Source organism: Eptatretus burgeri, chromosome 20 (genome assembly GCF_056783735.1).
Source record: "Eptatretus burgeri isolate ZD-2024b chromosome 20, Ebu_testis_v1, whole genome shotgun sequence".
Classification (NCBI taxonomy): Eukaryota; Metazoa; Chordata; class Myxini; order Myxiniformes; family Myxinidae; genus Eptatretus; species Eptatretus burgeri.
In genome coordinates, this window is record NC_140980.1 from 1321293 (window position 1) to 1335358 (window position 14066).

The following is a 14066-nucleotide window of genomic DNA, read 5'->3' on the forward strand; positions in this document are numbered from 1 at the left end:
GATAAAAACAAACAATTTATTCCAAAAGCTGAGAACACGGAGTGCTGTGTAATGTTTCTTTTTGTCTTCTTGTTTTTTGGGAGGCTTGTTTTTAGAATAAGTACTTCCTATTGTGGTGAAAAATTCCATCAGCCAACAAAACGTGCGCACTTTGTTTATCTATCAAGTTCTCTTCGATTTAAATGATTCGAGATGTGTTTGTTGTGAACTGCGTTCAAAAATACCTGTGATGTGAGGAATTACAACAGATCGAGATTTTCTTGATGTTGAACAAAGTTATTTTCCTTGAATTAAAAAAAAAAAAAGTTAACTCTTCAGGGATGGGCTGGCTGCAATTAAGCACGTCACGTGATGAAACAATCTGACGGAGCACAAAATGAAATGAAACCATGTAACAATGTGAATTATAACAATGTGAAACACAACAAAGGCAAAAAAAAAAACACTTTATTAAAGGTCCAAAACATGGAGTTGAGGAGCAGGTGTGTCATGTGTCATAAAACGAGGTTAAATTTACAAAGGTGAGTGAGTAAATAAGGAGATCTGGCTCGTTTGTGATGATGAAACAATTAAATCGAAAACTTCATGGTGAAAACTTCAAGTCATGGTGCTTAATGCAGGTAGAAATTTTCAACTGTAAATCATTGTGCTGCTGCACACACACGAACGATACACACAAACACACCAACAGGAAGTTGAGAAGATTTAATAAAAACTTTGTTAAACATCGAAACACGAGTTCCTTACTTATTTAAAGTTGAGTATAATATAAATGAGAAAAAACACTCCAAATGAAACATTTCTAAAACCGGAAGATGAAGAACAACAAAACAACAAATTTATTTTTATTTATTTTTTTAAAATTGAGACACAGACCAGAGCTGCTGGTTCCTTAACGTATCTGAATTTCCTTCATCGATATTCAGGCAATTTTATCTTGAACGAGATGATGTACAGGTGCAAGAAATGAAACGTCTCATTTGGCCTGGCATGTCGAAACAAGGACGGCGCCTCGCAGGGTTGGATGTGACGGAGAAAGGGCTGCGAGGGTACCCGCGGGAAAACCTGGGGATGCCCGGGTGAGCGTCAGCTGGGGCTGTCATGTGATGTGGGTTATTTCTTGCTGGAGGGAGAGGATGCAGGAATATAATTGTATTAGGTGAGGACAACATGAATAGAAATTGTCACAAACTGATGTAAGTCAAGGTATTCAATGCTTTTGATACACGAGGTTCACCAACTGACCTGCAATGTCCCAAAGGATTCCTGCCTGGTTCATAGAAACCAGGATACCCCAGCACACCTCATGAATGTGTATATACATACACACAGCATTACCCCGGTTTATGTCACCCCTTTTTACGTCGTTTCGCAAACACAGTAAGGTCAGGTAAAGGGAGCATGCGCCGGAGCAGCGCGTCGCTGCATCCACTCTCCGCCGGTACTCTGGGGACCTCCGTCTGGCCACCCCCAGGCAGATTCCTGACCCATCCCCATCTACTTGAGATGCTGATCAACCACAAATCACGTGGTCGGCCTATTGGCCTCCTCCACTCACGAGACTCCCTCGCTGAGAGAATCGGGTGAGCAGGATCAGCATCAGGAAAATGAGTCACATGTCCATACAGCCGCAGCTGATGTTCACGGACTATGCAGGTAACAAATCTCATTTGAGTCTCTCTCACCAACCGCTCATTGGACACAAAGTCCGACCAGCGATAGCCAAGGATTCTCCGAAGAGACCTGGTACCAAGGGAATTAAGTCTCCATCTCAGATCCCTGGTCAGAGTACAAATCTCTCATATATGAGAGTAGTACTCTCATATACTATAGTTGGTAACAGGTCCTACTAGAGTAGCATGCAGGAAAGGAATTTTTTCCTGGGATGTTTTCAATAGCAAAGGTAAACATTTGAATGAGTATTTCACTTGAAATTACCAAGTTTGTTTAAAACGGTCTGTGCGGCAAGTTCTTTCGCTCCATCAAGCACCGAGCAAACCTTATCTGGAGGGAAAGGTCCTCCAGAGACGCCATCCACGTACACCTGCGAAAAGCAAAACCAGTGAGGGGTCCGGTGTTGAAAAGGAGCTCAAACACCGCACAAAGTCGGAAATCACCGAGTAACAAGTATCACTCAATGTTGAGCAGAAATGAAAGCCAGCCTCACCGTGTAACCGTACAACTGCTGTCCGGTCAAACCTGGTGAGCTAAAAGGTGAGTATGACGGAGGGGGGAGACCACGACGAGCACACCACAGCTCCAAGCACACTGTGGCCGTACGTGTGATTGCCAAATCGATTTCCTGGGGTGACAGAGTCCTTTCATTGTCACTCGGGATTCGCCAGAATGCTTCACCCAAATCCACATCCGAGCGCCGTGTAGCTCCAGGAACACCGCGGACTCCGTGCGGCCTTGCTTGTGACCGGTTCGTGAAATGACGAGGCATCCCGTGGTCCACCATTCTGGAACGTGCTTGAAGCTCCCTGAGTTTCTTGCGTGCGTCACGATCGTTCATCACTCCACCACCATCAGCCTCATGTTGGGAGGTTGCAGGTCTCGCGAAACTCACCTTCACCTGGAATACCAAACCACAGGAAAAAAAACCAAATCAAATGAGCTTAATGTCACTGGAGTGGCCACATTCAGTCACAATGATCTGAGAGCGTCCAGGAAGAGCTCGGCTTTGTGAATTCTGAATGGACCGATCAACTATTCCCTGATCGGAACTTCCGCAGCAATCCAGAGCTCACTTCTGCGAATCGAATGCACAGCAAGTGAGGGCAATGCAGCAATGCTTTCTTCACTCCACCACCAAACCACTCATTTGCAACAGTATCTGTAATCACGAGTTCCCTCGTCTTGCAGGAGTTCCCCATGAAAGAATGGTTATTTACTTATGTTCCTTGTTGGAGAGTGCTGTCGGACCCCGGACCCCGGTATTCACTGGGGGACATGTTCAGCAAATGTTGGAGCATTGTTTTTTTTGTTTGTTTGTTGTTTACATGGTCTGGCCTCGTGGAAGAGCGATTACACAGAACAAATCAGGACACAACATAACGAAGGGAAGAGCAGGAGAAAGGAGAAACACCAACAGCAGGGCGGAGGGGGAGAGTCGACGGACACGGACGAACAAGGATTGCAGGAAACGATGACAGGTAAGGGAGAACGTAGTGATTTTGTCAAGGACTGAGGCTGTTAAGTGTCTGTCAGAAGGATGAGAGATGTCACGGCAAAGAACGGAGTCATCAGCAAGGAGATAAAGAGGATTTTCCAGAAAGTCAGTGAGATCATTGATTCAGATTAGGAATTATATGAGGCCGACAACACCGTCTTGCGGTACTCCAACCTTGACAAGGAGAAGAGAAGAAAGGTTCCGTTGAGAGCCACACGTTGCCTACGAGAGTGGAGGAAGTCAGAAGTCCAACAGTGGAGTTGGCCTTGGATTCCATAGGCAGACAGTTTGGAGAGCAAGGCGGGACACCAGACTGTATCAAAATCACGAGATACGTCGAGAGACGGGCCCTGATCTCATGTCTGATATCGAGTGCCTCCATCCATTGTTGGGAGAGTAGAAGCAGCATGTCTCGGGGAGAGTGACCATGTCTGAATCGGAATTGATGATCTGAGATGAGGTTGTTGAAGAAAAGGAATGATTTCACATGAACTTCGATGGATTCCCTGATATTGCTGATCATTTGGAAGTACCGCAAGCTGATTGGGCTGAAGTTAAGAAGATCCGTTTTTGCACCTTTTTGATGTGATGCTGTCATGTTGAGATGATTTCCAATATCCCAGATGAATACAGGAGACCAGTCCTTCAGTGTTAAAGTCCTGTATGTGTTATCGTGTGATATCACTCTCATAAATGAGCCCAGGTGCATCCAATTTCCATCGATAATCCTTGAGGTGTCTCGACAACTTGATTGGAGTACACCTGTGGCCAATTCAATTGATTGGACATGACTTAGAGAGAAACACACCTTTCTATGGGAGGTCCCACAGCTGAGAGTGCACGTCAGAGCAGAAACACCACCATGAAGTCCAACGAACTGTCCGTAGAACTCCGAGATAGAATTGTGAAGAGGGAGAGATCTGGGGAAGTGTATGAAACAACTTCTGGAGAGCTGAAAGTTACCAAGAGCACATCATCAGGAAATGGAAAGAATATGGAACGACCCAGACTCTTCCTAGAGCTGGCCATCCGACCAAACTGAGCATCCGGTCAAGAAGGACCTTGGTCAAGGAGGTGACCGAGAACCCAAAGATCACTCTGACATAACTACAGAGTTCTTTAGCCGAGATGGGAGAACCTGCCAGAAGGACAACAGTCCCTGTAGTGCTTCACAAATCTCTGCTTTATGCGAGAGTGGCGAGACGGAAGCCACTCCTGAGAAAAAGGGACGTGACCGTGCACATGGAGTTTGCAAAAAGGCAAGTGGAAGATTCTGAGGGTATGAGGCAACATAGTCTGTGGCCTGATGAGACGAAAACCGAACTCTTTTACCTGAATACAAAACCGAGCACAGCTCATTACCCATCGAACGCCATCCCTACCGTGAAACATGGTGGTGGCAGCATCGTACTACTTTGGGGATGCTTTTCAGCGGCAGGGACTGGGAGACTTGCAGGGATAGAGGGAACAATGAATGGAGACAAATACAGGAAAATCCTTGAGAAGAACCTGCTTCAGAGTGCAAAACCACATGTCTTGCAAACACTACCAATGGACATCCAGGTGTTATCTGGATGTAGCTCTTTCATCTGCACCGTCCCAGCAAAAATCAATGCCGTTTACAAAGATGCCGAGCATGTGAAATGCTTTCAATCCAATCACACAGCTACTTGTTTGTTTTTTAATCCACATCAATCAGTTAATGGTGGTGTGGAAGAAATATAATTAATTATATTCATGTATTCTCAATTATATTCACTCGCTGCTTTTAGTTGTTTTAACTTGCTACTACCCTGCTTTTAACGGGTTAAATAAGATGTTTAGTTACTTTTGTACTGGAATCAAATTGACCGACCGTCAGTAAAATCTCCCTTTACAGTCTTTTGATCTCCATGGTGATGTGATTGAACAAAGAATAAGATAAAATTGTATCTCACTAAGTCTTATGTGCTTTATCTCACTGAAATATAGCCAAAACTAGAATGTCCAATGTTTAAATGAAACTGCCCAGCTGCCTGAGAGAGGGACGCTTTGCTGCTGGCTCCGGTGAAGAAGCGCCCCATTATCTGGTGGGATTAAATAACTCCCAGAAGTCGATTACAACAGACACCTTGTTGCCCAGGGACAATGATATAACTGTTGGCTTTCGGTGGCCAAGGTTTTGCTAACAGGATATAAAACGGAATGTAGTGTTTTGAGAATCTTGTTACTCAATGGTGAACGCAAGGTGTGATCAAAGTAATAGGCTTGTGTCTCTATCGACCCGGCCTCTTCATGTTTTGTCCTAACTCTGCCGTCAACCCTCTCCTTCTCACGGCTGACCCCGTATTCCCACACTGCAATCGTGACCTGAGCGTGTCTATCCCCCTTCCCTCCCAAAGTGGCCATGTCCCTTTCTTTCTCATGCTTGTCGGCCTTCCCCTCCATTCACCCTGCCAGATGTTTAGCCCTCCCTTGTCTTTTGCTGTCTAGAATAGTATCAATAGGATTGCCATCTGCATTTTGAGCAGAAAGACGATCGTGTTTGATATTTCTTGTCTTGTATATCCTTCTTTCCCATGCGCATGTTTGTTGTTATTTGTTGATGTTGTTTGCTGCTAATAAACGGTCTCAGACTCCGACAGGGAAGAACTGAATTTCTTCCATCGAAGCCATTTTGAGATGTTGCCTTATGGCAATAAACCACACTCTATATATTTATTTAATAATATGTCAGTTCAATTTAGACAACCAAATTAAACAATGAGGAAGTGAACTTCATGGACAAGGAGCCATGCATATCATGATAGTTGTCTTGTTCCAGAGAACGAACGGCATACCTGTGCTCCATCTATCCATAAACCATGGAGTGAGTTTTGTGCCTGCAGAGCATACTCTTGTCCTTTGAACTTCACAACTGCACAATTGCCCATCTTTGTGATCTTCTTGATTGCCCCGGTAGGTGCGCGATCACCTGCTGCCCCATTGCGAAGAGCTCTCTCGATTGCTGAGCGAAGCGCTCGCTCCGACGTTGCAGGTGACAAGTTATGCACAATTAAGGTTCGCACACCAGACACTAACGGGTCAGTCTTCTTCTCTGGTGTGGCCCAATCAACATCTATTGGGTGCCCCCAGAGATAAAAGGATCCTTTTGGGGGAAGGAGAAAAGTCTGGTGTCACTTAAAACAGTCCGAAATATCTTGAGTAAACATGACTTTGACAATGGCATGCAAATAACATTTTCAGCAGTGAAACAATTAGAGCAAACAAATGATATAAATGACAGCGTCAAATATTGTAAAACCTTGGGTCATGAAATTTAAATCGATGGGGGCACCTCTCTGGGCTAAGTATATAGATTAAAAACAAAAGAAAAAGTAAATATAAAAATAAACGGAAACACTTTGCTTTCAAAGCACAGAGCAACAGACTTTCACGGCGACATGGGCAGTTCCCTTTCGTCCATAATAATGAAGAATGAACTCAACCACTGTATGTTTATTCAAGATCCATTCAGCCATTTGGGGGAGAAATTGATTATAAAAAAATAATTAAATACTGAAACACAACCCTCAGCCAGCAAGAGTAAATTTACAACAACCAAAATAAAGGGGTTCACACCCCTTTGCAAATAATATAAAGTACTGTCGGACCTCGCTCTTTGTGGGGGATACGTTCCTGCAAAATGCTGCGAATAGCGAATCCGCGAAGAACGGGGAATTGTTTCAATGGAAAAAAAGGAGGCATATGTTCCCCTCGGCTCGTCATTCATGAGGGAACATCAACAATCCTGTGAAAAACCGAAAAAAAACGTGAAAAAAAAACAAGAATACTCCGCTAAATACCAGCAATACGCGAAGCACGGGGCCGCGAATGTTGAAGCAGGTCGCATTTTATAAACAGCCAACACGGGGTCCGCGAATAGTGAATCTGCAAATAGCGGGGTGCGACAGTATACAGATATATATATATATATATATATATATATATATATATATGAAATATATATATGAAATATATATATAAAAAATATATATATATATATATATATAATATATTGTTACGGCTGTGGAAATTCGCAGAACACCATAAAGGTTCCTGAGATCAGTTATCCCGGTAAGTGAGTGTTCAGATAGATTTCCCCACCGTTGTTTAGAGAGAATTTCTTCGTGTTCACCGGGCTGCGACCCTTTGAGATAGCCGTTTTTCTTTATCTATCGTTATTTTGAACCATGCAAACAACAACCGCCACCAAGTACGCCACAACGCCAAGCACGCAACAAACCTCCACACAAACAACCGCCACCAACTACGCCACAACGCCAACCATGCTACAATAACCATCACAACAACCACCACCATCTTCGCCACTACGTCCGCTTCCGAACGCCATCTTCCACGGACCACGCTACGACGGTTTCCGCGTCGGAAACCGTCCGAAAACGTCAAACAAAGGCGCCAAGGAAAGAACTGCGACGACGCTCGGGGTTTTTTTTCCCGCCTATTTTCCCTGCGCTTGGTGTGAAGGGAAGGGGGCAGGGCAGCTCGCTTCCGATTGGTGGATGCACGGCGTGAGGCGGTCGGAGTGAAGGCACGCTCCTTTTCGAGAAGCTTCTCGAAGGAATGTGGAGCCGAAAACGGGGTGGGGCGAAGGGCGGAGCCCCGCGCTATAAAGGGCGGACCGCACGCGAGTCTCCCTCTCTCTCGGTGGTTCATGCGTCTCTCCTGCCCTGTCTCCCCGGTGGTCCAGTTCTTCTTCTTCTTCTTCCTCGCTTGTCTCCTGCGCTCGTGGTCCTGTGAGTGACCTGTTGGTGGGAAACGCGGACGGAAGGCGCAGCAGTGCCGGCTGTGTGGTGGACCTGTGCGTCCGGACGAGGATCGCCGGAGAGAGCTTGCCGGCCACGTGGGAGTCCCGGAACCAGGCGCAACCACGCTGACGGTCGTGGGAGCGGGACGTCGCGACTCGCCGACCACCGAGGGGGGCAGGTAACCTGCCACGGTCTCGCGGGACCCTTTCGGTCCTGCAGGTCCCGCGTCATAAAGGTCCGCGGACACTGTCTGCCACCCTCTTCTTTGGGGGTGGCCATCTCTTACTTTTGAACGAATGTTGGTGGCGCCGTGTCTTGTAAAGTAGACCTGCATAAGTGACTGTGCATGTACATTATTGCTCGTATTCGGTGGTAACGCTTTTTATTTGTTTCTTGCTTGTACATTGCATGACTGCCTTGGCTGTATATACGTGTGCTTGTTAATAAATGTCCTTGTGTGAAATGTATCCTGTTCGTTGCGTCATCTTTCCCCCATTGTAAATGTCATCTTGCATCGTGGAATAATTAGTTGGGTTTTAAACACCCGGTAAGGAGAATCGGATCCGTCGAGGTCAGCGATAATACCCGCTCGGTTATCGCTTTCGAACGGAACGGACCGCTTAAGCGGTTCGTGTCCCAAGGCGACCTGCGGGGCGGTGCAGTCCCTCGGTAGGTTACCCGCGCGAGTACTTCGGTATGTCGACATTCGGCGATTCACCCTATCTTGTGCGGGTAGAATGTGGACTGGGCTGTGGTGAGGTTAAATCCTCACCCGTGACTGGTTCCTGGCGATAGTTCCAGGAGGGTCACGACTGAATTGTCAGTCCGGTGGGCTGCCATTAGAGGTACGCGGCTGCTTGCGAATTCGTAACAATATATATGTATATGATTGACCCCTCCCACACTCCTCCAGCCCAAGTAGCTGCATAAAGCAACCCAAGAAGACCAACACAAGGTAAGTGCTAACGCTGTTTCGAACAATTCCCAGAGTTCCTCAACAACAATAAAGACATTCACACATAGTACACACATGAGAATCCCAATGCTATACACCCCCTCAACGACCGGACCGATTTCATCACTTATTGGCGAATCATCAGCGACAGCGAAGACAGCAATGCATACGAATGAGGCTCCAAAGAGCCTCCACGAAGCCAACTCCCTCAACCACTGAGCCAACAATAGGCTGGTCTAAGGCCCCAAGCCAGCCAACTTAACCACCAAGCAAACAGCAGGCTGGTTGCTGTTATTAAATTGTTTTAATACTCGTGTTAATTGATTTTGGTGATGGTATAGATGTGTATCGCTTTGGGAATGGTTCTGCCCAGTGTTCCCCATATCATCCCTCCATACGGAGTACCGCCACACTCCATGATTGTCATTTACTTGGTCAGGCCAAAAAAAAACCAGTTGACAACACTTATAAAACCTCATATTATGGATACAGCAGTTTCAATGGAACGTTCACACACCAGGCATTAATTTTTGGCGTGCGATGACTGCTGATCGGTGGGAATCGTACTCCACAAAAGCAAAGCCACGGTTGCGATTTGCATGCACCAGCTCTGCGGCTGGATAAACAGTCGCATCCTTTACGCCGCTTGTCACCCTCTTCATCTCCTCGAGGACCTCCTCTTCACCTGTACCCTGCATAGTGAGGCGAAAATTAGCATTGCAGTAGTTTTGGAGAATGAAACATACAACAACCCATCAAACAAACGGTTCAGTGATTTTCTGGGTTAACGCACCCGGGGTAGTCCTCCGATGAAAAGACGGCAGTTGTTCACGCTGATACAAACACAAAGTAGGCGGCCCGGTCTCAGTTCGTAGTTGTTGAGCAGATAAATGGCAGACTTGGAATCCTGTGAAATTGGACATGCCACAAGGCTAAAAGTTGGCTGATGATAAATCTTTGATAAGATGAAGATAAAAATTGCATTAACAGTGACAAAAAAATAATATTGATAACAATCAATCAATTCCGAAACATGATAAGGAGGCTTTCATGGAACACATAGAAAGGACTGGGCAGGGTAAACAACCTGCTCAATTTAAGCAATGAATAGAAAATATGAAATCACGTGACAGGAGCTCACCTGTAAGTAGAGGAGTGAAAGTGTTTTGTTTTTTAATATCCTGTAAAGAGTAGAGGCTCGTTCAATGAGCTCCAACAGAGAATGGATCAGGAGGCAACAGAACAAAAGAACAGCAGAAGAAGAGGGGGTAACACACAATGGCAGGATTGAGGGAGAAAATGGAGAGACACTTCCAAGATGAGGGATGTGAGGAAGAATTAGGACTCTGGGAGGATGAAGAGGAAGAATTAGGACTCGAGGAGATGAAGAGGGTGAATCTGGACAAGATGAATGGTGAAGCAAACTATCAGGAAGGAAAACAGGAAAGCCTGGAAAGAGGTGGGCTTGGGAGAGTTAACGGGGTGGAAAAGATCATAGTTTTGGATGGGGGATAATATTGTTGCGAATCTGGAAGCCATGAGCACACAACATTCAGGTCCTGTAGCTCAGTTATTTCGATAAGTGAATGTGGATAGATAGCTCCCTTCCCCTAGTCTAATAGGTGAATAAATGTCCATGCGCTGTGACTTACTTTAATAGTCAGGGTTTCTACATCAAATACAACAACTACTACTACAGCTCGAAATACAACAATAACGACAGCTACTACAGCTCGAAATACAACAACGATGGCTACTACAGCTCCAAGTACATCAACAGCGAAAACCCTCTGCTCCCGGCATTCTCCGTGCGCTTGCTGGTATGCGGGCGTGTTCGGAATGCGTTCGGGGATGGAATTCCATTCCCAAATATGGACATAAACCGATTCGCTTGGCTGCGTGCCAAAAAAGGGAATGCGTCGTGTCGCACCCAACGATGAGCGAACTGAATTCCATTCCCAAATATGGTCATGAATCGGTTTGCTTGGAGCGCGCCCGAGAGCGAGTCACGGCTGAGCGAGCCGCGCCCGTGAGCGATAAAAGGGATGTCGAACCAGAGATCAGAGAGATCAAGATTGGAGAGATCGGAGGAGCGAGGGAATCTGCGGAAGCATCCAAATCTGTGTGAGCGAGAAAAACTGGCGGAGCGCGTGAGGATCCGCTGGAGCTCGGAGGGGAAGTCGCATCTCTCAAGTTGTGATTGTCAGCACGAGTGCTGGGTGGTGCTCAGGAGGCTGCTCGCAGCTCGCCGGTGTCTGGATTCGGCTCGCCTCTCGCTGGTGCCCGGTTAGAATCAGCTCGAAGACCACACGAGGTGGACAGGTCCGAGTGCAGGCTCTGCTCTTCAGCTCTCTTTTCACTCCGAGCTGGAGGCCCCAATAAAGGCTGTGGCCACCATTTCTTTTGTGTGTGTGTGTGTGTGTGTGTGTGTGTGTGTGTGTGTGTGTGTGTGTGTGTGTGTGTGTGTGTGTGTGTGTGTGTGTGTGTGTGTGTGTGAGATGCCAGTCGAGTAAGTAATAAATTGTTCAGTGCCTTGCTGTACAAACGTGCATCTCATTAGTCGGATAACTCTGCTTCTCGCGTACTTCCCTCCTCCCCATTATAACTAAACCCAAGTGTTAAATGCATCAGATCGTTGCTGTGTTTCTTTCCATTGGCTTGGTGTGACGCGTGTTGGAGAATAAGCAAGGCCGTTGTTGCCACCGTAAGGGGACGTTTGGACCGACGGATCTCGGTGATCATCCACTCGGGTCGCACACGTTTCGGGCACACTCGCGGCTCGTTCCGTATGAGGGCCGTCGAGGGTGTGAATACTCGGTAAACTCGCCACGTGGATCTCTAGGTATTTTGAAGATTGGCAAATAACCATGTACCACGTGGTGTAATTATTGACGATTCACGGTCCGGTAAGGGACCCGTACTTGTCGGAGTTTTCCGAAAGCTACGATCTAAATTCCGGGTGATCGGTGGAGCCGACTCCACTGCTCCACCTAGCGGTCGTGCTCCATACCCGGCCCGCAACAATATGAGGTGGTGGTGAATAGCTGTATTGAAAACCTGGAGAAGCAATTGAGATTGAAGAGAATGTGGCAGTTCATTCCACAGTCAGGAGAAAAGAGGAACGAATGAGTGGAGGGAAGCAGTGATTCTGGATTTTGGGAGTTTCAACAAGAGGGACTGTAGGTAGACCTTGTGCGTCATGCAGAAACCTGGGGGGGGAGGAGGACGGACAAAGCGTGGAAAGAGCAGAGGGTGGAAGACCAGAAAGGAGGTGGTAGAAGACAGGGAGACCACCAACCTGTCTCTGATGTGAAAGTGAAAGGCCCATCGACTCAGCTTCATCACAGGAAATTCCAATGATTTGGAGACCTCCATTTCCAAGGCATCAAGCTCAGCAAATCGTGAGGCAGGGGCGCCAGCTAAAAGAGGAGCACAGTACTCAATCAAAAGGCCTTGTAGATGGATAAGAGTTCAGGTGTGCCAAGGAAGGACTTTGCACGATGGAGGATGCCCAGTCGGCGACTGGCTTCGGAGGCTAATTCAGGAGTGTGGTTTGCCCAAGAAAGATCATAGTGAGACTCATAAGTTTGAGTGACTGAACTTATTCAATAAAATTGTGGAACAAAGTAGATGGGAGTGTTTGTCAGACGGTCCTTTCGGGGAGAGGCAGTGAGTGTGTGGGATTCCTCACGATTGATAGGCATATTCCAAGTGTTCCTATTCTATCATGGTTTGCAGAGAGGGAAGCAGCTGCTGCCATCAGGAGCATGAAGTCATCAGGAAAAAGATAAGGAGGATTTTTCAGAGTCTGTGAGATTATTGATGAAGATTAGGAATAGGACAGGGCCCAGAACACTGCATTGTTGACCTCCAGCCTTGACAGGGGGATCCCGTTGAGAGCCACATGTTGACTCCAAGAATGGAGGAAGTCAGTAAATCATGTGTGGAGTTGGCCTTGCATGTCATCGGCTGAGAGTTTGGGAGAGCAGGGCCGGGTGCCAGACCGTATCGAATGCTTGAGATATGTCTCAGTCTGACATTGAGGGACTCCATCCATTCTTGGGAGAGCAGAAGCATCATGCCGAAGGAAGAGCGACCTGGTCTTAATCTGAGCTGATGGTCAGAAATCTGATGTCCAATGTGATTATGGATTCCATGACCTTGTTGATGATTGTAAGTAAGCTGATTGGTCTGCAGTTCAGGGGATTGTTGTTTGTTCTTTGTTTGTGTTGTTCTGTGACGTTGGCTGACTTCCAAGCAGATGGAAGATGACCTCGGTCAAATGATACGGTGAACAGAGCGGACAAAAGATGTGCAAGATCATTTTCCTCTCGTATAACTGCTTTTGTGCATCCACATTACAGCACATCATGCGATTGTTAACATTGTAAGGAATAGAGGATTTATGATGACTAAATGTAAGGTTTGATACTTTTTGACACAGTACTACGAGGTAAAGAGATGAGCCAGAAATACTCGTGGAGTTCAGATTGTTTCGTGATAATTCCGATAATTGATATACTCACGCACTGTGATTTCAAAATTAACTTTATAAATGATGACATTGTAATTTACAAGTAATATTGTAGGTTTATAACATAAGATATGAAAAAAATATCGATTTAAGGAGAACACGCCGGAAAAGAGGAGGAAGAGGCGGTTGAGGAGCGTTCGGAACGACAAAAAAAAGAGCGGCTTGCGAGTGTCTCGTCTCGTCTGGAGCGGACGTTCTGAGAAAGCGCTTGTAGAGGAGGAAGATGTATACGAAGCTAAGAGGCGCTCAGGAAAACAGATGAGCACACTCGAAGCTAACATTTATATTTTTTCATGAGGACCCAACCATTTCTACTGGGACTCATTGGAGAAGCAAATGAAAAAAAATTGGGTGAACCCCTGGCTCTGACATTTCTACAACCACCACAACGTCTTCATTAAAAAAAATCTTTCATCAATCCTCCCAACAACCCAAGCTCGCTTACCTTCGCCATTAATTGCTACAACGTACAATAACTCATCGCTATGAACGCCGCAACCACAGTCACCACCACGGATGCTCACTACTGCCCTTTGGAGTTGGCGGGGAGCAATGGCGCCACATACCATAACAGATGCTTTTGCTTGTGATGTCCTGGTGTGTTGGTTGAAGCACAAG

The 14066-nt window shown here is 46.3% G+C and overlaps 1 protein-coding gene across 2 annotated transcripts; it reads right to left on the reverse strand.

Annotated features, from left to right (window-relative positions):
* Positions 1 to 425: 425 nt before the first annotated feature.
* On the reverse strand, positions 426 to 13947 carry LOC147008268 (putative RNA-binding protein 46). Of its 2 annotated transcripts, none has more exons than XM_085865149.1 (6): positions 9708 to 13918; positions 9432 to 9606; positions 5992 to 6299; positions 2168 to 2575; positions 1939 to 2044; positions 426 to 1123 (listed from the first exon to the last, which is right to left on the reverse strand). In XM_085865149.1, exons 2-6 carry the CDS (start codon positions 9574 to 9576, stop codon positions 933 to 935), a joined length of 1158 nt encoding a protein of 385 aa, XP_085721275.1. In that variant the 5' UTR covers positions 9577 to 9606; positions 9708 to 13918; the 3' UTR covers positions 426 to 932. The 2 variants fall into 2 exon arrangements, with proteins under 2 accessions (XP_085721275.1, XP_085721276.1); XM_085865150.1 differs by having other exon boundaries at positions 964 to 1123; positions 2000 to 2044; positions 9708 to 13947.
* Positions 13948 to 14066: the final 119 nt, after the last annotated feature.